We start from the raw sequence: 21873 nt of genomic DNA, 5'->3' as shown, positions 1-21873 counted from the left end.
ATTTGGTAACCGTTGGATCAAATGGACGGTCCACAGAAAAAGCTTACTCAAAGCAAACCAAAAAATTAGAAAAACGAAAGCAAACAGGAAAATCCCGCCACACTCATACCGCGCTCTCTGTCTCTTGTCTTCCCCCAAATTCCCCAAAATTCTTGTTCTGATGATTTCTAGGGTTTCGATATCAATTGTTGTTGGGTTTAGGGCTTAATCAGCAACTGCCTGGATGAAATTGCAATTCAAGGTATCAACTTTTCTCTGTTTTCCCAATTTCCAGCAAGTAAATTTCAATTGGGTAGCTTCAAGTTTGAGGCTTTTTTGTGTTTCCAAGTGGATAGATTGAGATGAAGCACTGGGGATCCGGTGAAAATGAAGAAGCTGCTTCCTTGCTTTCTTACTCAACTTGTTGAACAATGAATAGAGGAGAACCACAGATGAGGCAAGACTTAACACTTTTTACTGCTCTCCTGCATTACAATTACAGTGTGGCCGCACTTGCTTTCAACTTGTTTTCGTTTGTTTATCTGGTGCAGTCGTACCCATTTGGGCAATGGTGCTGCTGCTGACACCACGCCTTTCAAACTTGGTTTATTGGAGCATATTACAGCACTCGACAATTTCTCAACCCCAAGTGAAGTTCTCAGCTCACATTTCCTTTTCTCCTTACCAACTCAAAAACCTCCAATGGCTACTAGGTATCTTCCTTTTTCAAGTTAACCCTTCCACTTACTCTTTCTGTATTTATCCTTATTGCCAATCTTTATGATATGAACTCTTTCTTCTGTATTACTTTTTTAAGTTGTGAATTTTACATTTTACGTGATATACATGCAGCGGATAATAGTATTTGTTTGGTAACTTTGTATATATGTATATGTATGTCCAGAGTCCATTTGAGTTTCCATGTCTAATAAAGATTTCATTTTTGCTTTGAAGCTCAATGGCCTTTCCGATCCAGCATGTTCAAAGATTCGAGAGTGCACAAGTTCAAAAGGTACACTTGTTACGTCTCTGATCTGGCTTTCATCTTAATCTTCGTTGCCCATCATATATTGTTTTTAATTTTAAATTTCATTTTTTTTTATCACCAAGTTATTTTTCAGTGCTAACAAACTCTGATTTTACCATGCCCCACTATAGAACGACAGACACAAAACTCTTTTCTTTTGCAATATTCAAAGTTTGTGAACCTTTACCCATTTCTAATTGGTCTATGAAAGATGAGGGACAGTAGTTTTCTTTACAAGCTTTTACAATTAGAAAATTGCTACTGAATGGGGGAATTTCGGCAGGCTTGGCATGCCCTTTCCAATCTTCAGATCTCTTCTAGGAGCTACACAAGACCTGGAAAAACTGTTCAACTTAGAAATGAGTTTACTCATGATGCGGGAAGAACTACAGTTGTAAGCTCATGTGACATTAATAAAAGTAGTGGCCATATGCAAACACATCAATACATCAATGAAAGCAATGCCAGGTTAAGTGAAGCTGCAAGCTGTCTGCGCAGTGGGTTTCGGTCAAGTAACTACAATGTTGCAGATGCAGGAAAAAGTCTTCAGGGGCATAGTCAGGTCACAGCATCGCTGGTGAACAATTCTCATTCTCAGGTGTCTGGTGGTTCATTTAGCAATAATAGTGTTCATACCAGCCAAGCGAAAGAATGTTCGAACAATTTGGTGAATGAGATGGATGTTGGTGATGACGACGACATACTTGAGGTAATCTATATGAAGTCTTAATGAAAGACTACTTACTAGTATGTTGATTTTTAGAGCTCTAGTATTCATTAATTTGAATAGTGACTTACTGTGTCGTTTTCTTAAACCTTAATTTCTTCTCAGATTGCCAAAAAAAAAAAAAAAAAATAAATAAATAAATATGTGACTTGGCGGTATCTAGTGAATCCAGGTTACTTGCTCAATAGCATTTGGCCTACTTGGGTGTAAAAATTGTGAACCCTTTCTTATATATTCTCTTGCTTGAGGTCTTATTTTGTGGCCTTTATTATGCAAGTGTTGATTTCCTTCCACTCATCTATCTCATGCATTTACTGTTTTCAGAATATTGATGTTGACCACATAGTGGAACAGTACCAATCAAGTTGCACACCTAAACCATCAATTTCCAAGCTTCCACCCCTTACTCCATCTATACAAAAAGATAATACTGTGACACAAGAATCGACTTGTTTGCCACCGGAATTGTGTACAAATTGCGTTCATGGATTTAAGGTATCCATATGATTTAGTTTCTGTTTTGTGCCTCCATCTAATTCTGTACTCAACTTGATAAGCACACAATCCTTGAATCTAATGCAGATAGGACTTTGCCCAGAAGCTACAAATCATTTGCAAGAAATGAAGGACATGCTAATTGCCATATCAAATGAACTGCTTGATGATGTCAATGAACTCAGTCCAAAGCAAATAGAGAAGCTTCGCCAAGATAGGTTTGCATACCAATCCCTTCATTTGTGCAAAAAAATATAAGTAAAGTAAAATGAAAGGCGGTATGGCTCTTAAAGCTTTAGAATCTGGTTTTTTGGTATTGTTCCGTTCACATTCCTTATTGTCTTTTTTATACTTTACGAAAAGATAAAGAATGAAAGACATGTATTTTGGTCGATAGGTTGCAGCTCAATAAGCAGATTCAGCCACTTGAGAGTTATCTCTGTTCCAACTCATTGGATGAGGAAAGACGGAAGTCAAATTTTTCTGCATCCACAACAACTCCCAGGCATTTCCAATATGAAACACCTCAAGCAGCTGCATTCAGGAATGACCCCGTGAGATTTGATTCAGAGGTTCATCTACATAATGAGGCAGGGGGATATGCAGAGTGGAATTCATCATCAGTTTCATCCTCTTCTACGGATAAGTTTGGTTTCTCTTCTTTTCCTGTTGAGAGAGAACCTTACATCCCAAAGTTTGTTGAAGTTAACTATACTGAAGGTTCAAATGACAAGAAGTGGAGGGATGGTTCTTTCCCGTGGACTAAAGAACTGGAGGTGCTTACCTAGATTATATCATATTTCTTATTTGCATTACCTGTCACCCGAATTATTGACTGGCTGCTGCCAACTTACAGGCTAATAATAAGAGAGTGTTTGGTAACCACTCTTTCCGCCTCAACCAAAGAGAGGTCATTAATGCTACAATGAGTGGCCATGATGTTTTCGTTTTAATGCCAACTGGAGGGGGTAAGAGCTTGACATATCAGGTACTTGAATCTTTTTTCTCACGACTCTTTTGACTTGTTCCTTTAGGCTTACCATAGAAACTGTTCCGTAGTTTGCCAATTCAGTTTCTTGGCTGTCAGCTCTGTAACTGTTGTCTGATCTTGTCAATCAACAATACTTGGGCAAAGTAACTTGCATCTCCATTGTCAGTTTCTTCTAGAGTTCCCTATTTTATAGGATTTAGACATTCACCACTTTGTACTAAAGTGTGTCTACTTTGGTTTCTGTATCTTGCAGCTCCCTGCTGTAGTTTGTCCAGGCTTAACTTTGGTAATCTCTCCCCTTGTATCTCTTATTCAAGATCAAATAATGCATTTGTTTCAGGTAATGTTTTTCTTCCAGACTTTATTTTCATTTGGATTTTACCTTTTCTTCTATTGAACAATATACAATGATGTTCCTTCCTCCTTTGTCTTCTCATATCTGCTAGGCAAATATTCCTGCTGCTTACCTAAGTGCCCATATGGAGTGGAGTGAACAACAGGAGATTCTTAGAGCACTGAGTTCTGAATATTGTAAATACAAGCTGTTATATGTCACCCCTGAAAAAGTTGCCAAGTGAGTGTTTGTTCCCTACAGTAGTTGTATCCTAGCAAACATATTCATTTCTGTGCCCTTTGTTACATCAGCAGCAGCACTTTATTGGTAGTGTAATACTATGTACCCATAAAAGAGCTTGGATCATTAAGTGTGTTATTCCTAATTGAGTGGATCATTAAGTGTGTTATTCCTAATTGAGTATATGGCTTGAGAGATGCAGTATATATTGTGAGCCAAAAGGTGAAAGTGAAATACCATACATGGTACATTGGCAATCAGTTGTGAGCCAAACGTGAAAGTGAAAACATGATAAATATCTTATTCATGAAAATAAGTTCTCTGTTGTTTGCTAGTTACTGGCAGTCAGAAGCAGCCTTTGTTTTCATGGTGCTAAACTGCTGGACTATCGATATATTTATATATTAGGATTTATGGTAATCTAGAATAGGTCTGTGAACCTTCTGGTGGTGTTTTTAATGACCGTGTTGACTGCACTGCTAAACAGGTGAAATTAGGTCCATACTAAACGAAAGGTTGTAGCCTGTGAGCCTATAATTAAATCAATGGGTGGGTTAGAACTTGTACTGTACCGCAAGTTGTGGGAAAGATAATGATATTTTGATTATTGTCATTACTAAATTTGTCTCAAACATGAACATTTTTTTTTTTATGTTCATGTTTATTTTTCGCCATTTTCCAATATATTTTGGATTTCTGTTGAATTGAAAATTCATTAAGTTACTTACATTGAAGACCATAGAATAAAGATTTGTTTTCTTTATATATGTGTGTGTGTGTGTGTGTGTTTTTTGTTTTTTTTTTGATGAATGAGAGATGTTCTGTAACATATGGAGCTTAAAACTCTGACCAATGACCTAAAACGAGAACACTAGGAGATTGCATTAACATATTTTTTTTTTATAGTTTCTTACTTTTGAATGTTGTGCTTTCTAAGTTTAGTTGAGTCCTTGTTCTCTGTTGTGTACACTTGTTATTTTTTTATGAATTATTTTGCCATTGAAGAACAAAACAGGGACATGCCAACTAAGAGTTCTTCTGAGGACCTAATTTCACTGATTAACCAAACTGTATCTTTCATAATTTGTCTAAAATTATCCAATGAAGGAGCCCTAATGTTTTTCCATTACCTTGTTGCTCTGTTAGATGTAAAAAGAACCAGGGAACATTGGTAATTCCTTTCCCCATTACCCAATTGCAGTTAGATTGTGGCATTAGCATTTGTTGGAAGTGTACTTAGGTGATTTGTTTAGAGACAAACATTGTGCAATTTTGCACGTAATGTGGATTGCTGTGTACTTGTTGTTTCTTGGTCCTTTGTATGGAAAGGAGTGCTAGAAGTATTGAAGAGGTGGAGGCGGCTCTGTTAGGGGAAAGAGTGTGTGTTTCGATTTATTTTTGGGTATCAGTTTCTACCGAGTGATACACTACTCGTCATAATTGATGCACATTGGAGAGTTTTTTTTTTCCTTGAATTTTCTTTGCTGTCATTATTTTTGCATGTAATTTTGTGTATTTAGTAGTAGGTTATGATAGTTTTCCTTCTTTTGTTGTAGTCCACTGTTTGGGCAAAGATGTACTGAACTCCAGAGAAAATCTATGTTCCATTAATAAAAACAAAAGATGTTTGATAACTAGTTTCCCCATGCTCATGGTTTGTCTTACCCATAGTCAAGGAAAAGAAACTGTGGACTCGGCAAGAGTTGCTAATGTTTTGGAAACTAAACGGAATGTAAGATGAGGCTTTGAAGCACCATTCTCTGAATTGCTATTCACTAATGATCATAGGGAGGCCAGATTATGAGTGTTAAAGAGATCATTTTCTCAGCTATTTTTTTTACAAGCCTTGTCAGCTATGTACTATTTCCTGTATGTTTTTCTTGTAAATTTGTAACGATTCATTAATTAGGATTTCAGTTCCCATTCACATCCCATATTCAACCTTCAAACTCACATCCCATATTTACTCAATTATTTAGTACTCTCCCCTCTATCACCCGACTCAGTTTCTGTTAATATACTCGCGCATTAGCAAAGTTGGAATATCCTGTTATTGGGGACCACTAGATTCTTTTATTTGATTAACTTCTATTTCTTAACCTTCTGTCATTTTCCCTCAATCACTGACATGGATACCTAGTCCTATTGTAATTATTGTTGCAATGTCTACCTTAAATACACACACACACACACACACATGCATTATATTGATAGAAACCAATATTTCTTGTCTGCAGAAGTGATTTTCTGTTGCGGCAATTGGAGAGTTTAAATACTCGTCAGTTGCTTACTAGGATTGTAATTGATGAAGCTCATTGTGTGAGTCAGTGGGGGCATGATTTCAGACCAGATTATCAGGTTGAACCTTTATAATTTTCAAATTCATGACAATAGCCTTTTTCTTCTTGATTATGTTCTAATGTCGAGGTTCTTTAAAATGTTTAGGCTCTTGGTATCTTAAAGAAGAAGTTCCCAGATACTCCAGTGTTGGCTTTAACAGCTACAGCAACAGCTAGTGTAAAAGAAGATGTTGTGCAAGCTCTTGGTCTTGTGAACTGTATTGTTTTCAGGCAAAGTTTTAATCGCCCAAATCTATGGCAAGTGTTGAACAAAGATAAATCTGTTCGTAAGTTTATAAGTTTTTCCAAAATGTCATTCATGTTAAACTGATAATTCATTCTGCTTTGTAGGTATTCAGTTATTCCCAAGACAAAGAAATGCATAGAAGATATTGACAAGTTCATTAAAGAAAATCACTATGATGAAAGTGGAATAATATATTGTCTGTCAAGAATGGACTGTGAAAAAGTTGCTGAAAAATTACAGGTGTGACTTAATAACAGTTTGTATTTAAATGGAAGTTTTATTTTTAGTTTTATGTCCTTTTTTTTTTTGTTAGCTACATTTGTATCGGAAAAGTCTGGTGTTGTTGCTTTGTTGTTTCTTGCTTTTACTTTATTTTTTTCCCATTATTTTCAAATCGGACTGCAGCTATTAAGCAGTCAGAGTTCTGGATCTTGTCGTTACGTCTTGGATTCTTTATCACTCACTCCTTTTGTATTTTCTTGTGTTTGTGTGTTTGGTATAATCCCTTCTTTAGAGGGGATACTTTTTTATGAGAACCAAAAGGGATTGCATTTTGGGGCCACCCCGCACGTGAAATGATGGTTTCCTATAAAAAGGAAAATGCTCATACTGACAACTTGTGTACTGATTTTAGCACATAACATGAAATTTTTGTACCTATGCCTCTTAAATAGTTTTCAATTTCGACATTTTATTTATTTATATTTTTATTTATTATTATTATTATTTTTTTATTTTTTATTTTTATGAAATAAGCTTTGCCTGAGCATACATCTGTTGTTCAGGAATGTGGGCATAAAGCAGCATTTTATCATGGTAGTATGGATCCTGCTCAACGTGCCTTTGTCCAGAAGCAGTGGAGTAAAGATGAAGTCAACATTATCTGTGCTACAGTGGCATTTGGAATGGGTACATTTACTTTTCTGATTGCTGCCTTGACTATTTAGGATTATCATACCAATATTGGAATTGGAATTGGAATGTAGGCATAAACAAGCCTGATGTGCGCTTTGTAATTCATCACTCTCTCCCAAAGTCTATTGAAGGCTATCATCAGGTATAAGTTGTAGTAAATTGCTTATTTGAGATTGCAAACTGAGATCTGAATTCTGAAATTAATCTATGTGCTTCTAATATCTTATCTTAGTAATGTATTTTAAGTGTGAAGTTTATATTAGTGATTCCTCTTACCTCTTTGCACCCTGATGTTTCAGGAATGTGGTCGAGCCGGTAGAGATGGCCAACGTGCATCTTGTGTGTTGTATTACAGTTACAGTGACTATGTAAGTTTGTGTAATTAACCCTTTATGTCTACTCGATTTTGTGAGTTCTGTATGACTACCATTTATTACAAGTTTGAAGGTTAGTTGGCCGGTTCAAAACCTGTTAAGTGCTTGATTAATTGGTTAAGTGATAAAGAGAAGAAGAGAAATCAGGATTTTTGGTTATGCTTAAAAAGTAGACATAATATGACATTTCCGTCTTCATAGCATGTCTCTGCTCACACATCTTTACAATTATTTTGCAGATACGAGTCAAACATATGATTAGCCAAGGAATTATAGAGCAAAGCTCATTGACACCCGGACAGAATCGTATGAATGCAGCTAATTCTGGGAGAATACTGGAAACAAATACTGAGAATCTTTTGCGCATGGTACTGGATGAGGCTTTGTGTGTAGCTGTCAAGGTTTATGTCATTTATTAATTTATTTTCTATTACATATGATCTAAATCAAAGGATTGAAACTGTTCAGGTGAGTTATTGCGAAAATGATGTTGATTGCCGACGGCTTCTACAGCTTATTCATTTTGGAGAAAAATTTGACTATACAACCTGCAATAAGACTTGCGATAATTGTTTGAAGATCAAGAGTTTCATTGAGAAGGATGTCACAGAGATAGCAAAGCAATTGGTTTGAAACCATTATATTTTTGTGTCGCTTATATTGATGAATTCCTGTCACATTTTTTAGTCCTTGTTTTCTATGGGTTGTCACTTTTGCCACATGTTGTGCTCAGGTTGAACTGGTGAAATTAGCGGGGCAGCAGTGTTCATCAGCTCATATTTTAGAAGTGTACCGGGGCTCCTTAAGCCAATTTGTACGATTTGACTTTTAAGGCATGTACTGTTCCTTGTTCTTCGCTATTTATCTTTGATAATGTTGTATTGTAATGTTAGGTCAAGAAACACGGGCATCAGACTTTGAGTCTGCATGGAGCAGGAAAACATCTACCCAAGGGAGAAGCTTCCCGTGTATTACGCCATCTTGTTACAGAGGACTTGCTTGTGGAGGAAGTGAAGAAAAGCGATGTTTATGGATCTGTATCATCAATACTAAAGGTACTTGTGGTTCCATTAATTCACTCATGCTCAAATTTTCAGAATAGATTCTTGCGGTTGAAAAGAGCAAGAAATGCAAGAAACTGCCTCTTTTTGTCGTTCTTTATCATGTTTGGATTCTAGCAGCAATTTTCAGCAATGAAGCTGAAGAAATGAATAAAATAAGGAAAATGAAGGACACTTTAACACAAGTATTTACGTACTTTCCTCTTGGTTGATCTACAACTAGGAGGCAAGTTCTGATATTTTCCTATGAGTGAGAATTTTTGAGAGAATTTGTATGGGAGAGCTCCTAATGAGGACCTTTAAAATGAGGACTTCTCATACCTGGAATGTCTATCCCCAAACCTCTTAAACTGTTCATGGTTTCAGGTTTGGGGATAGACATTTCAGGTATGAGATAATATCTGGTCAAGGAAACTGTCTCTATACGTGTATATATGAAAATTTGGATGATTATATTCATTCGTTTTGGACAATATAAGTAAACGGCTCAATGGTGTTTTGTTTAATTTTGTGGCATTATCAAATAAATATTTCTCTTTGTTCTCTGTCAATGTCTTTTTGGTAGTTTCTTCTGCCTTCAAACTCTTCTGCACGAACCTATACCAATACAAGTATTATTGTTTTCAAACTCCAATATATCATTAGCTTTTGAATTCTTGTGTATTAACTATATGTCAATTTGTTTTTCAGGTTAATGAGTTCAAAGCATGCGAACTTTTCTCTGGCCGGAAGACAATTATGTTAAGGTCATGCCTTTTACTGGTGATCTTTTCAGTTTTTATCATTTACTTTTCTTTTGCCTGTTAGGACATCCAAGTGAATATGGTTTTATTATGTGAAAATATGCTTTTATAGATGCTTAAGAGTCTTTGGCCGTCAACCATGCATGTTTGTACTTGTGTGCAATACTCCTACTTCAATTGGGTACATCCTGGTTGTGGATCCATCTTATTCAAAGGACCCATTTATTAATTCCATCTCATGGTCTCCCACAGACCTATGTTCATCATTGTTGTGGATACTTACTATCCAGCCAGCAGTTAATTTCTTGTTTTGCTTACTTGTATGTGCTGTTTCAGCAAACTGAGAAATGCTCTATATCTTCTTAATATGTTGTTTCTACAAATCATCACTTATAATCTTTTTTTTTTTGATTAAATGGGGGCCAAAAGCCCAGCAAAAGAAAACAACCAGAAACTAGATACAAGGAGTGCTCCTAAAACAAGGAGTTTCACACAAATCATCCAACATAATAGTGATAACTTGTGGAGGAGGCTGCAACATGAAGTACACTCCAATCTCATAATCCGATCCAATCTTGGACAACACATCAGCAACCTTGTTTACTTCCCTGTAGATATGCTTTATTTCACACCTTTGAAACTGCCTTTGAAGAGCCTAATCATCACTTATAATCTTTGAAGAAATGCTTAGTTTGAATTTTTTTTTTGGGTTTATGCATTTCTTTTGAAGTTTGATGGAAGTTTATTACTCTTTTGCTGTACAGAAATGCTCACCAGTAATAATGATACTGACATCTTAGTTACCTTGTAGATTCCCTTCCTCTGTAAAAGCTTCTAAGCAGTGGAACTCTGAAGTGATTTCAACTAAAGGTTCATTGACATCTGAGAAGCTGATTCCTCCACAAATTGGCACCGGACAACCTCAGTCCAATGGGGATGTGGTATCTTCCTATGTCTATAGAATTGCCATTGTGTTACATGCATGGATACATAATTGCAAATATGCTTATATGTTTACGTATGCCCGTAAACCCTTCATATATGTGGGAAAGACATGCAATTTATTCCTTTGGTATTCTGCTTGATGCGATATCTGACTTCCATGAGCACTGAATCGGCCAATTATTAATTTACTTATTTATTTCACATTTTTACAGGAGCTCTCTACCCAATTATTTATCTCTTTGAAAATGCTTCGAACTACTCTCATAAGGGAAGCTGATGATCGGGTCATGGCACACCACATATTTGGGTGAGATTCTTACTCATTTTCTTTTTGCCCCCATCCTAATAGAACATATATGTGTGGAGAGAAAGGACGTAATTTTGAAATCTTCCTACTTATGCAGAGTTGTAATTTTTCTCCATTTCTCCTGCAATAAGTCTGGGGAGCTGTCTTGTGACTTTTTAGGGGTCCTAATAACTTTGCTGCTTACTTGATCAGGAATAAGACGTTGAAAGATTTGAGCTCCATAATTCCCAGAACTAAGGAGGAACTCCTGGAAATATATGGCATTAACAGGTAAGTCATATAACATTGTATGCCGTTAACCTAACAGACAAAGCACTGAACAGATTTGCCTTAATTCAGGGGTAAGGTGACAAAATATGGAGATCGGATACTCGAAACCATCGAATCTACCATCAAGGATTACTACAAGACATACAAAAACAGCAGCAGTAGCAATGACAGTAATGAGGGAAAGAGGAAAAGAGACGGTAACAAAGATCAAAATGGACATGTAGAGGATGATGACTTCACCAAAAGCACTGATCAATCAAAGAAAAGGCCGTCAAAAAGGCAGAGCAAAACTATTGAAGACTATAGTTATCTGGAGCCCGATTTCAACCAAATAGTGGATGATGATCTAGACTTGTATGGTTATAATTTTGAAGTGAATGCTTCAGCTACAAAGACTGTTCAGAAGGTTGGTGGAAGAGTGCTTCCGCAATGGTCGACGCATGGAAATGGGTGACAACGATAATTGTAATCACGGATGCTGAGGTCAATATTTGTATCACAATCAGCAACTTTTGCACTCTATGAATAAAAAAAGAAAAGTGGGAGATGAATTTCTGGCTGGTAGGAACAAGGTTCCGTTCCATCCTATTGTATCACGTGTTATGTATAATAGATATGTTTTACTTTTACTGCCTAGTCTTCTAATTGCTGATTTTTTTTTTTGGAACAATGGCAGTTGGACACATTAGTGCACAACTAATGTGACGGTTGTAATATTAGTCCCACAACTTCCAACAAATATAACAGAATCCAGATTAGTTCAAGTCGGGCGTGCATAGGTCTGGTCTAAATGAGATTTAAATACAATACCTTATTAGTTATTTCCGTAATAAAATACTAAGATAAATCATTACCGCTTTTTAAAGATAAATCATTACCACTTAAAAAGCATCTAGTAATTGTGCATCATAGAGCTACTGGGCGTACCACTATCAAAGAAGAGATATCAAACTTGCCAAAAAAAAGCAAAGCCTTTATCTGCCGCCGTATAATATAGAAGCATCACGCATGCAGAAATGAGTGCATTCATGGTTAATGCTAAACCCTTCTATGCACAACTTAGCCACACTAGATGTATTTTGCGGCACAAAAAAACCTTGTCAAACTGCATAAGCTCATAGCAAAATTGATTGGATGGTACAGTTCCATACCATGTCAAAATTTAGACAGAAAAGCATATAATAATAGAATGGCAAATATTCTGCACCGTGAGGCAATGAGGGGCAAACTTCTACCCATTCCCATTTGGCAACTCTCCACTCTTTGCAGCTCTTTTCTGTAAGTCTGCTTCATAATGCTGAAAAGCAGCATCTAGAGCCTGCACTAAAATGATATTTCCGTGAGTTCCCTTCACCATTAAGATTTTTCGTTTTCTATTCCTCTGAAAAACACATAACCTAAACCTGCTTTCTCAGCAACCACAGAATTAGTACACTTGCCAAAAAGAGCTAGAAGCAACCAAGTCACCAAAAACCAAGCAGTATTTAAGCCCATTGTAGATTTTCAAACTTAGTTGGTCATCAGATCATTACAAAGTAACAGATTAAAACCGATAAACATGAGAGATAATTTGAAAAATTATATTCAAACTCCAATTAAACAGAAAATGGAGGAAATTAGACCTGATGCATTGGACGAACAAGGAGGGAGACCTGGTGCCTGAAGTCTGACTGCACAGCTTCCTTTATCTCCTGCAGATATTCAACTAATAAATTACACAAGTAAAACTTGAACTCTCTAACAAAAACAACCAAAATCATTTGTACAAAGGGGAATTTAGAACATTAAGAAATCTATCCGCCCTACGTAAAAAGCAAGAAAGAGTTGGGAATTTAGAACATCAAGAAATTCATCTGCCCTACTCAAAAGCAAGAAAAAGTGTTAGAGAATATTTATTTCTTTTTCGGACCAATAAATCATTTAATATTTTTTCAATATCCAGCTTTTCCTTGTAACATAGTCAAGGTGATTTTAGGATGAAGATTTGGAGATCTGACCAACATTCTCCTAGCAGCCAAAACACATTAAACCAAACCAGCACTCTTGAGTGCTAAATCACAATATAGGAGCTGGAGGCTGTAATGTGTTAATATTTAAACGATACAGGCCGGAAGCGCAAGCAGAAAAGATACCTCTAGCTGTCGATAAATTTGTGACATGGCATCCTTCAGTCTGCCTACCTGCATAACAATAATTTATTAATTTACACAAAAAAGAAATATTAAATATATAACAAACAGTACACAAACCAATAAGGAAAATCAAGTTGCAATAATACATGTAGTTCACGTAGCAGGATTTCCTTATTCTCATTTAAACAGGAAATAGGTTCTGGGCCAAACTGAATTCATTATTAGCCCAGTAGTATACTACCATACTGATACTAAAAGATAAGCAAGGTATGTCCTCCCTTTAAACAATACTTCCATTTCACATTAGATAAGAAGAATCCTTCTCATTACATATGAGGTCAAAATTACAAAATATTAATAGATGAATACAGAAAAATCTAGCAACCTTTTCACTTCACATTATACGAACTAACCTTAGTATACAAAGAAGAAGTTGTAATTGGATATGAAGACCAAAAATGCCTCAGTAGTTCTTGAATGGACATCCAATGCTGGAGTATGAAAATGTTATCCCAAAATCTTGAGATGTCATAAGTAAAATAAAAACAAAATAAAAAATCTAATGCATCAGCTGTCATAATTATTCAATTTGAAGATAAAAAAGCACATGCAAACATCCTATTTATATCCACTCACATGTAAGAGTTCCTCTTTGGTTCTGTTTGGCAAGCCATCCAGAATACTCTCTCGAGGATTCTTTCCAAGTTGATATTTGGTACTTGAAATATTCTGGGTCAGCCCATTAAAAACCTATTTACAGAAATAGACAGTAAAGTTCTATTACAATTGATATAAACACACACACACACACACACACACACTCACACACTATATATATATATATATATATATATATATTTATTTTAGGAGTCATCAGCAGAGCACCCTCCGTTTAAGAAAGGTGAGGACCCCAACAGTCTGGCCCGCAATCTAATAATCAGAGCCATCATATATTAGATCCTCCTTCAATTTATTTTAGGGGTCATCAGCAGAGCATCCTCTTTTTAAGAAAAGTGAGGACCCTGTCAGTCTTGCCCGCAATCTAATGATCAGAGCCATTCATATTTTAGCACTCCTTCAAGGATCAGTCCTCCAAGAAGTTAGTCAAGTCAGAAGTTGTGAGCCATATAATCAGGCATAATCCTCATTTCAGTTTTATCCAATGGACTATCTTTGTCCATTGCCTCTACAAAGATTTGATTACCCAGCAGTGCCAAATAAACTACTTTTTAGCAGGCAAATTTTTGTAAAGGAACCTAAAGATATATGGTTCCAATGAACCAAATGCAAGGCAGGGTTGTGTATGGGCGTGCATGTGTTGAAAATGTGATCTTGCAGAAGGCGTACCGTAAGAGCAACTTCTGGTTTAACTGTGGAATTGCTCAATCCAATGCTCTTAATTTTAGATATAGACTCCTTTAAGGCGCCATATGCTTCCTCAGTAGTCAGCTTGCGTTTTGTCTGCTCAGTACCAGTACGCGAGTCATCCAAAGTTCTAAGTGCATTAGCTTGTTGTGTATCAAAGTAGTCTCGAGGATCCTGTTTTTACATACAACATGAAGCATCTGCACTATCAGAAGAAAAGAAAAGAAAAGAATGCTATGAAACCACATCAGCATAAAATTGTTGGCTGCAGGTATGGTGATGACTATGTTAACCTTGATACATAATGGAGCAACTGGATGATCATGAGATTCTCGAAGGTCGTCTATCTCAGTCATCCGAGTAAGCCTATCAAGTCTCTCCTGTACAGCACTGTCACTAGGTTCTGCAAATAAACAGCAAGACATAAGCACAGTTGTTCTGCTCTACCATGGAAAAGCAAACATGGGAAAAAGGACCATACTAACCCTGTCTTGACCGCATAAGTGCCTCTGCTATAGTTCTTGGATCTTCTGGGTCCACATCTGCAGTCAGGTTTACAAATCAACGTTATCTACCTAATATGGTATAAGTAAATAAATAAAAGCAGATTAAACAAAATTCCATTATTTGTTATCTGAGTCAAAACTTATTATTTTCTAAAACATACATCAATACGAAGCAGCTTCTGACATTTATTAATGAGTGACATTGGCAATCACTTCCCCTTACTACTTATATCATATTTAACACTCTTCTTACTTGCCTTTTCAAAAGTAAACCTCAATAATTAAAGTCACAATTTGCCATTCTCTTGAAACCTTTTTTCTTGGTTAGATCTCTATCAATGTTTTTAGTTTTTCATTCTTTAAGTTTTTTCTCCTCTCCCTTCAATGAGTTAGTTCTCAAACAAGAAGGTTCTCTTTCTAGATCACTTAAATGCATAGAAATTCTTAAGGTAACAGGCAGAATCGAGAAAGGAAAATCACAAAAAAAATGATGACCATTGTTGGCAGATAAATCTGAGTATGTGTAAAGATATCGAGCCCATGACCCACTAAGATTCAGTCTCAAATTGTCATCGCCTATTCTCCAAAACCAAAATTACTTGGACTAAAAAAAATTGCCAAGATTCATCCCTGATGCATACGGTGAGAAAGGATTTGGAAATACCCAAATCCATTCCTAGAGACGTCAATGTTTGAAATTATTTGTTATGGTTTACTGGGTTTTGGTCATATTCAAATCCATTTCATTATCAGGCCAACCCAAAAATAAGTTCAGGTAGAGGCAAATATTCAGATGGAGATGAGTGAAAAAGAAAGAAAAACTATGAATCTGACTAATTCTTATTTTTTTCATATAAGATTTCAGAAGATAATTATCATCTTTTTCTATATAAGAGAGCACATGACTTAGAATTGGGAAAATAATAACAAGGAAGAGGAATGAAGAAGTTCCGTGTGGGGGGGGGGGGGGGGGGGGGGGGGTGAGGAGAGAGAGAGCTGGTCAGATTCAGATTTTTAAGGGTATTATTGGACATACATGTAAGAGAACATATAAAAGTTATCAAAATAGAAAGGAGTATGAAATGTAAAACAGGAGTGCCAACTTCACTCCCCTTGTTAATTAATGGAAAGAAGTATTGCACATTCTAACCGAGATTTCTTCCTTGAAGAACAACAGCGCCTTGTCTGTTAAGGTCTTGCGATAGAGTCCTCCTGTATTGATCATTCTGTAGTTCAGTTATGTCCTTGGTGCCATCACGAAAGATCCCATGATCCTATAAGTAGCGACCAAACAAAACATGTTACATTTGAAAAAACAAATAAAAAACATTATCATTAAAAAACTCATTGTTGATCAAAGACATCATTGGACATCTGGAATATCAGAATCTGAATGACACTTTACGAAGGAATATATCTAAAAGATCTGCCATTAATGAAATCATAGAAACTACACAGTAAGAATTTAAAAGTTGGCAAACAACATACCGGAAGATGTATATAGTCATCCCCTTGATCAGCTTCCATATCCAAAGTTGGATCAACCCGCTGAATCTGCGGAAAGAACATGCCAAGAAGGAAATGAATGAATATTTAAGAAATCAAACTAGATAAATCATAAATGCAGCAGGAGCATCCTATTAAAGTCCAGATTTGAAAGCTTCGCAAAAAAGCACCTTCTGCCGAGCTTCCCTTGCCAATATTTCATCTTCCTTTAAAAAAATCGCCAGTTCCTCATCCTCAGCAGCTTCTGCTGCAGCTGCTACAACATTTTTGGTACTGTGGAGGTATTCGGCTCGAAAATATTTGTTCCAGAAGTCTTTCTCTGTCATCTGGAATTCAGTAAAATGGAGGGGAAAGACAAGAAAAGCATGCTTCAAGCAGAGTACATACAAATAACAGAGTAACAGACTAGTCATTCTCAAACTATCATCGTAAGAGTATGTCTCTCATAAAAACAAAAATAAGGTGATGACTAACATGGAAAACTGTCTGAATATGTAAGGACTTGTTTCAATATCCTCACTACCTTACTGGGAACGAGATCAATATATGCCTGGTGAACTGCTGGTTTCAGGGCGAAAATCTGCAAAGCAATGTAACAATTTAACATAAGCACCAAGTGAAAGTATTCCACAGATACTGCAATTGCTGATTCTGAAAGGTCTTGTCTGTAAGTGTAAAGTGGAAGATTAATACCTGATATTTAATCTCATCAGTCAAATTGAATGTAACCTTGTTCATCTGACAAATGCCCACAGAAAAATAGAAAATTCAGTTTCGCAACCACAAACTGATACGTTGAGCATCCTTTTCTTTTTTTTTTCCTTTCTTTTTTAGGAAGATGGCCATGTTATCCATAAGGAAAAGAATTGTATTTTGTCCACAAGAGTTCAATTAAAAAGGCACTAAGGAGATGGCAACCCTGCATGGGCATGTTCAAAGGTCGCAGCATTCATTACTCATTAGGCAAGTGAGTGAATTCACACATATACGTATAGAGAGAGAGAGAGAGAGAGAGAGAGAGAGAGAGAGAGAGAGAGAGAGAGAGAGAGAGAGAGAGAGAGAGAGAGAGAGAGAGAGAGAGAGAGAGAGAGAGAGAGAGAGAGAGAGAGAGAGAGATGCTCTACCCGACCATCAGTCATAGGTTTGATGTCCAGTATCATCGAACTTTTAAAACCAACCCGTTGTTTTGACTTTTTACGGCTATCTCCATCAAGCAACTTCTGCAAATGGAATGATACAAATGTAACTATAACAAGTTTTTTTCCAAAAGAAAATGATTTACATTGTAATACTGTGTGCGTGTGTGTGTGGTGGTGGTTTTTGTGTTTTTTTTTTTTTTTTTTGGGGGGGTGGTTTTGTTGAATTTTTGTATTCAAATGAAAATTGAACCAATCTACTCATGAAAACAACAGTCATAGTTAACCGACCTTCCTGGTTGCCCAGAACTCAGATTCTGTCAAGACACCACTGCCTACAAACTGCTTGTGAAGTTTCTGCAGTTCACTGCAAAGGGAAAAATTTAGTGATATACAACATGAAGTTCAAACAAAGACTCTTCTGTTTTTTTTTTTTTTCCTTTTCTTTTTCTGAATTTGACAAGTACCATGAAGATCTAAGTTAAAAGCATTTTTGAATGGACCATTAGTCTCAATTTCAACCTATAAACCAAAGGCAAACAAACGACTTGAACACAAAGCAAAACGCAACAGTGATAGACAAGAAAACAGGGCAAAAAAAAAAAAAAACCCAATTTTACTGGCACAAAGAAAAATGGAAAAAGCAGGGTTGATGGCAAGTCTATGTTCAACTTTAGAAAGAGTAACAGCCAAAAATGAAACAAGCTATTTATTCCTTATCAAATTCCAAGCAGCCTATTTTCTCAGGGTATTTAAAATGTAAGGGATAAGATTACTGCTAACACACCAATACGAGAAGCATAAGCTTCCTGGTAGGTATCAGATATAATGTGTTTTTGTTTCTGAAAAAAAAAAAATGAAAAAAAAAAAACACAAGCTCTAATGGAGGGCAATAGTAAGAATGAGGAAGAAAAGGGATGTACAGACTGACTCAGGCCGTGGGCACCATACTAAAGATGCTTTCGAACTACTTACAAAGAGAAATTAGAGGAATTTCACCATCAAAATGAAGGTGTCATGGAAATAGTAAAATCAATAAGTCACGAGACTGTAATAGATTGACCTTGCGACATGCAAAGACAGACTATGAATCTGAATTATGTGTAAATTTGCATTCAAAAAGGTACAAACACTCTGTGATATATATATATATATATATATATATATATATATATATATATGTGCGTGCGTGTGTGTGTGTGTGTGTCTGAGGGTGAGGGTCTCAATTATTGGAGTTTACAAAACACCACCTCTATCGTTGGCTGTGTTTTTTCAATGAAAGTTGTTTACTTTGAAAAAATGAGAAAGCAGCTAAGCGTCTGAAATGAAATCAAGAATCTGATACTGAGAACAAGAAAGTTGGGAGTAGAGGACATAGGTTTAATTTTTGGTGCGCATGAATAAGTGGTACCCTAGCAGTGTTGTCGTTCCAAACTAATCTAAATAGGAACCAGATCTGTGTTGAAATTGACTTCAAGTAATAATGGATTCTGGTTGAAATATATGACTAGAAAATGAGAGAAGTGGATAGAATGTGTGTTGACCTGTGGTAACCACATATTAGATGACAGTGTGTGCTTTTATTGCATTGAGATGAAAGTGAAAAGCAACCTAAAACTAATTAAAGCAAATTTCAATAAATATTACATTGAGGGAAAAAAAAACAACAACAAAGTAGAGCAACTTGTAGACTAATGTACAGTGAGGGAGAAAATAAAATAGCTCAAAAACTATCCATAGTTCTAAGAAAATGGGAATTATTGATGATTGATCTCTATCATGTGGATATAGGAGACTAACCTGTCTTCTTGCATAAGCTTCATCCGGAGCTCTAACTCTGCTGTACTATATTGTTCATTTGTAGAAGAAGAAGCTTTTGCTGTAGAAGAAATTGTTGCAGCGGAAGAACCTTTTGCAGCCTCAAGGGCGTTGGCTATTCAAATGCACCAGATGAAAACTAAAGGTAAAAAACTAACGCATACAACAACAAAGCTAACATAAATATTACATCACTCAAGTTTTGCATTATAGCTTTTGCCTCAAGTTTTGCATTAAGATAAAAGAGTTGCTGTTTTGTACAGAAAGACTACCAGCATTTTTCCCAAAGATAAAAGAGTTGCTGATTTGTACAGACATGTCAAGAAACAAGGAATTTCCGTTATCTTTCTGGTAGGTGACATTATTTTAATCCTCTTAATTTAGAAATAGGTAACTGATACATAGCCTACCCACCCCAGCAAATCATCGACCTACAAAACCAGTACAAAAGTAGCAACTTCATGCACAATCAGTAAATAACTTACAATCATAAGAAGACCCTAGAAAGGCTTAGTAGACATGTCAACCAGATAGTGCATTAGGCAAGACAATTTCATTATGTTACCTACTCAACAGAAAGGGGTTCACTACCATTCTGATTGGTAAACATTGCAGGAACAAAACATAAAAACAGGTTTCATGTCTCCCGTTTAGACTAAAACTCTATATCTATGACAAAAAAAAATTAACCTCGTCAACGCTTGTAAACTGATTGAATGAAAAGTCATCAATCAGATTTGAAAGTCTGTAATACTGACTAAAGTGTCCCCTCGAACATAAATTCAGGGTCCACACTGCTTACAATGCAGGTCATTCCGGAAAGGTGTACAAGTAAACATTTATATCACCAAAAGGCACAGAGAGCTAAAAACAACTGTGAAACAGAGCCTCTTAACATAGTCATTATTACATAAGGATGTGACTGGGACTTACCAATAATTTCTCGGCATGCATGAAGATCAGGATAACTCTCAAACTCAAAAATGTAACTCCCATCCTAGAACATCAAAGGACGAATTTGCAAAATTCAGTCAGCAACATTTAACAGCATTACAGTAGCACCGAAATAATAGTTGGACAAAAATTACACTACAACAAAAAGAAAACCTTATTATTGCTGATATTAAGCCAAGGTGGTTTATTTGATCCCTCCTTAGTGTTCTTCTGACCTGAAAATTATAAAGAGTGATAACAAGATTACGTATTAGTTTCATTTCATTTTATCGGTAGCAAAAGATTTTTCCAAACCAAAAGAAAAAAAGATACAACAAGGTGGCGTAATACATCGAGAAGCAAGATAGAAACAAAGTCAACTAAAAAGGCAGATCAACAAGCCTAATGAACTAAGCCAACCATAACACCCTCCAATTGTTTGAAAAAAAAAAAAATTGCCCTAAACTGGGAAAATCACTGTCAAATCCTTTCGCGTTTATGAGTGGAAGAAATGGAAAAAGAAGAGGTCTAAACTGAGTAGTATGAAAAGCAAAGAAATGTAACTATGATGAGTAGCATATGGGTGGGTCTAGAGGTGCTGGCTCAAATAACTGATGCGCAATATGAGGTGGGCATGTAGTACCTTTAATTTGATGAAAGCCGACATCAAGCTTAGAGGGAGACGTGGGATCATTTGGCCTGAACACAAACCTGTTCTCCATCTGCAAACGCCAAAGAATTAACAAACAATCAAATACATAATTGCATCGATCCCACAATAAAAAATAAAAAAAAAACAAAAAAAATCACAAAGCAGCAAAAGAAGGAAATACCATAGTTAGAAGACCAGGAGTTCCCGGGTCTTTAATTGAAGTCTTGTATTTTGCACGCTTAATCACTTGCGGGGTCGACATTTTCCGTCAAAAAATCAGAGCAATGTTGAATGATTCGTGTTGGAGTCTCTGTTGGGGATAGATGCTCCTTTTATGGAAATGAATTTGCTCACCACCACAAGCACTTAGGTGCTCAATAATTACAGTGCTGCCACGTACAATGCATGGTCAATAATCAGGAAACAGAAAAATTTAACAAATAATCGGGCTTTGGTTTATCGGCTTTAATTTTGATTACAGCAGATAGTAGTTTATCATGATCATGATTCTATCTCTCAAACAAAACAGAAAGCAATAAAAGGCTAAATGAATCCAATGGTTCTGTAATACGCAAAGTCCGCAGCGCACATTTTCGGAATTAGGATTTTTTTTTTTTTGAAAGAAGGAAATTACCTAATCGAGTAGAGAGACCTGTTTCTGGGGGCAGTGCCCGGATCGAGGCTCAAAAGTGACTGACTGGACTGGTGGTGCGGTGCGCCCAGCGTGCGGTGCTCAGCGGCGTCCTCCGGTCGGAGCTGACAGACGGAGAGATTTCCGAGACAAAGTCTGGCTGGGAGAGGTCGCGCTTCCGAGTCCGAGAAGTAGAAAAG

The 21873-nt window shown here is 36.4% G+C and overlaps 2 protein-coding genes across 6 annotated transcripts; one reads left to right on the top strand and one right to left on the bottom strand.

Annotated features, from left to right (window-relative positions):
- The first annotated feature begins 88 nt into the window (after positions 1–88).
- On the top strand, positions 89–11758 carry LOC112180399 (ATP-dependent DNA helicase Q-like 4A). Of its 3 annotated transcripts, none has more exons than XM_040511941.1 (26): positions 89–241; positions 329–436; positions 531–692; positions 934–991; positions 1290–1715; positions 2058–2228; positions 2316–2446; positions 2626–3004; positions 3085–3216; positions 3473–3559; positions 3666–3793; positions 6031–6151; positions 6239–6363; positions 6484–6619; positions 7165–7288; positions 7366–7436; positions 7594–7662; positions 7908–8036; positions 8137–8295; positions 8402–8482; positions 8562–8723; positions 9420–9475; positions 10284–10413; positions 10630–10724; positions 10917–10994; positions 11064–11758. In XM_040511941.1, exons 2-26 carry the CDS (start codon positions 411–413, stop codon positions 11446–11448), a joined length of 3621 nt encoding a protein of 1206 aa, XP_040367875.1. In that variant the 5' UTR covers positions 89–241; positions 329–410; the 3' UTR covers positions 11449–11758. The 3 variants fall into 3 exon arrangements, with proteins under 3 accessions (XP_040367875.1, XP_024174710.1, XP_024174711.1); XM_024318942.2 differs by having other exon boundaries at positions 90–241; positions 6239–6390; XM_024318943.2 differs by having other exon boundaries at positions 110–241; positions 336–436; positions 6239–6390.
- Positions 11759–11946: 188 nt separating this feature from the next.
- LOC112180403 (general transcription and DNA repair factor IIH subunit TFB1-1) lies at positions 11947–21859 on the bottom strand. 3 transcript variants are annotated; one of them, XM_024318951.2, is made up of 21 exons: positions 21677–21859; positions 21224–21431; positions 21034–21112; positions 20565–20626; positions 20391–20454; positions 19440–19572; positions 17931–18006; positions 17628–17723; positions 17197–17241; positions 17027–17083; positions 16674–16829; positions 16486–16551; positions 16148–16271; positions 14977–15033; positions 14785–14894; positions 14474–14665; positions 13763–13876; positions 13540–13617; positions 13127–13174; positions 12617–12685; positions 11947–12312 (listed from the first exon to the last, which is right to left on the bottom strand). In XM_024318951.2, the coding sequence occupies exons 2-21, from the start codon at positions 21302–21304 to the stop codon at positions 12226–12228; spliced, it is 1794 nt and encodes a 597-aa protein (XP_024174719.1). In that variant the 5' UTR covers positions 21305–21431; positions 21677–21859; the 3' UTR covers positions 11947–12225. The 3 variants fall into 3 exon arrangements, 2 of the variants coding, with proteins under 2 accessions (XP_024174719.1, XP_040367877.1); XR_002928283.2 differs by having other exon boundaries at positions 12277–12312; positions 13127–13170; XM_040511943.1 differs by lacking the exons at positions 11947–12312; positions 12617–12685; positions 13127–13174 and having other exon boundaries at positions 13540–13645.
- Positions 21860–21873: the final 14 nt, after the last annotated feature.

Source organism: Rosa chinensis, chromosome 7 (assembly GCF_002994745.2).
Source record: "Rosa chinensis cultivar Old Blush chromosome 7, RchiOBHm-V2, whole genome shotgun sequence".
Lineage (NCBI taxonomy): Eukaryota > Viridiplantae > Streptophyta > Magnoliopsida > Rosales > Rosaceae > Rosa > Rosa chinensis.
This window is presented reverse-complemented; position numbering and strand designations above follow the sequence as displayed.

Coding starts and splice junctions, on each gene's coding strand:
- LOC112180399 (XM_024318942.2), top strand. CDS start 411: ATGAATAGAGGAGAACCACAGATGAG. Junction 693..933: donor AAACCTCCAATGGCTACTAG/GTATCTTCCTTT, acceptor TTTGCTTTGAAG/CTCAATGGCCTTTCCGATCC. Junction 2,229..2,315: donor ATTGCGTTCATGGATTTAAG/GTATCCATATGA, acceptor AATCTAATGCAG/ATAGGACTTTGCCCAGAAGC.
- LOC112180403 (XM_024318951.2), bottom strand. CDS start 21,304: ATGTCGACCCCGCAAGTGATTAAGCGTGCAAAATACAAGACTTCAATT. Junction 14,895..14,976: donor ACTTATGCGGTCAAGACAGG/GTTAGTATGGTC, acceptor GTTTATTTGCAG/AACCTAGTGACAGTGCTGTA. Junction 12,686..13,126: donor AAATTTATCGACAGCTAGAG/GTATCTTTTCTG, acceptor GAATATCTGCAG/GAGATAAAGGAAGCTGTGCA.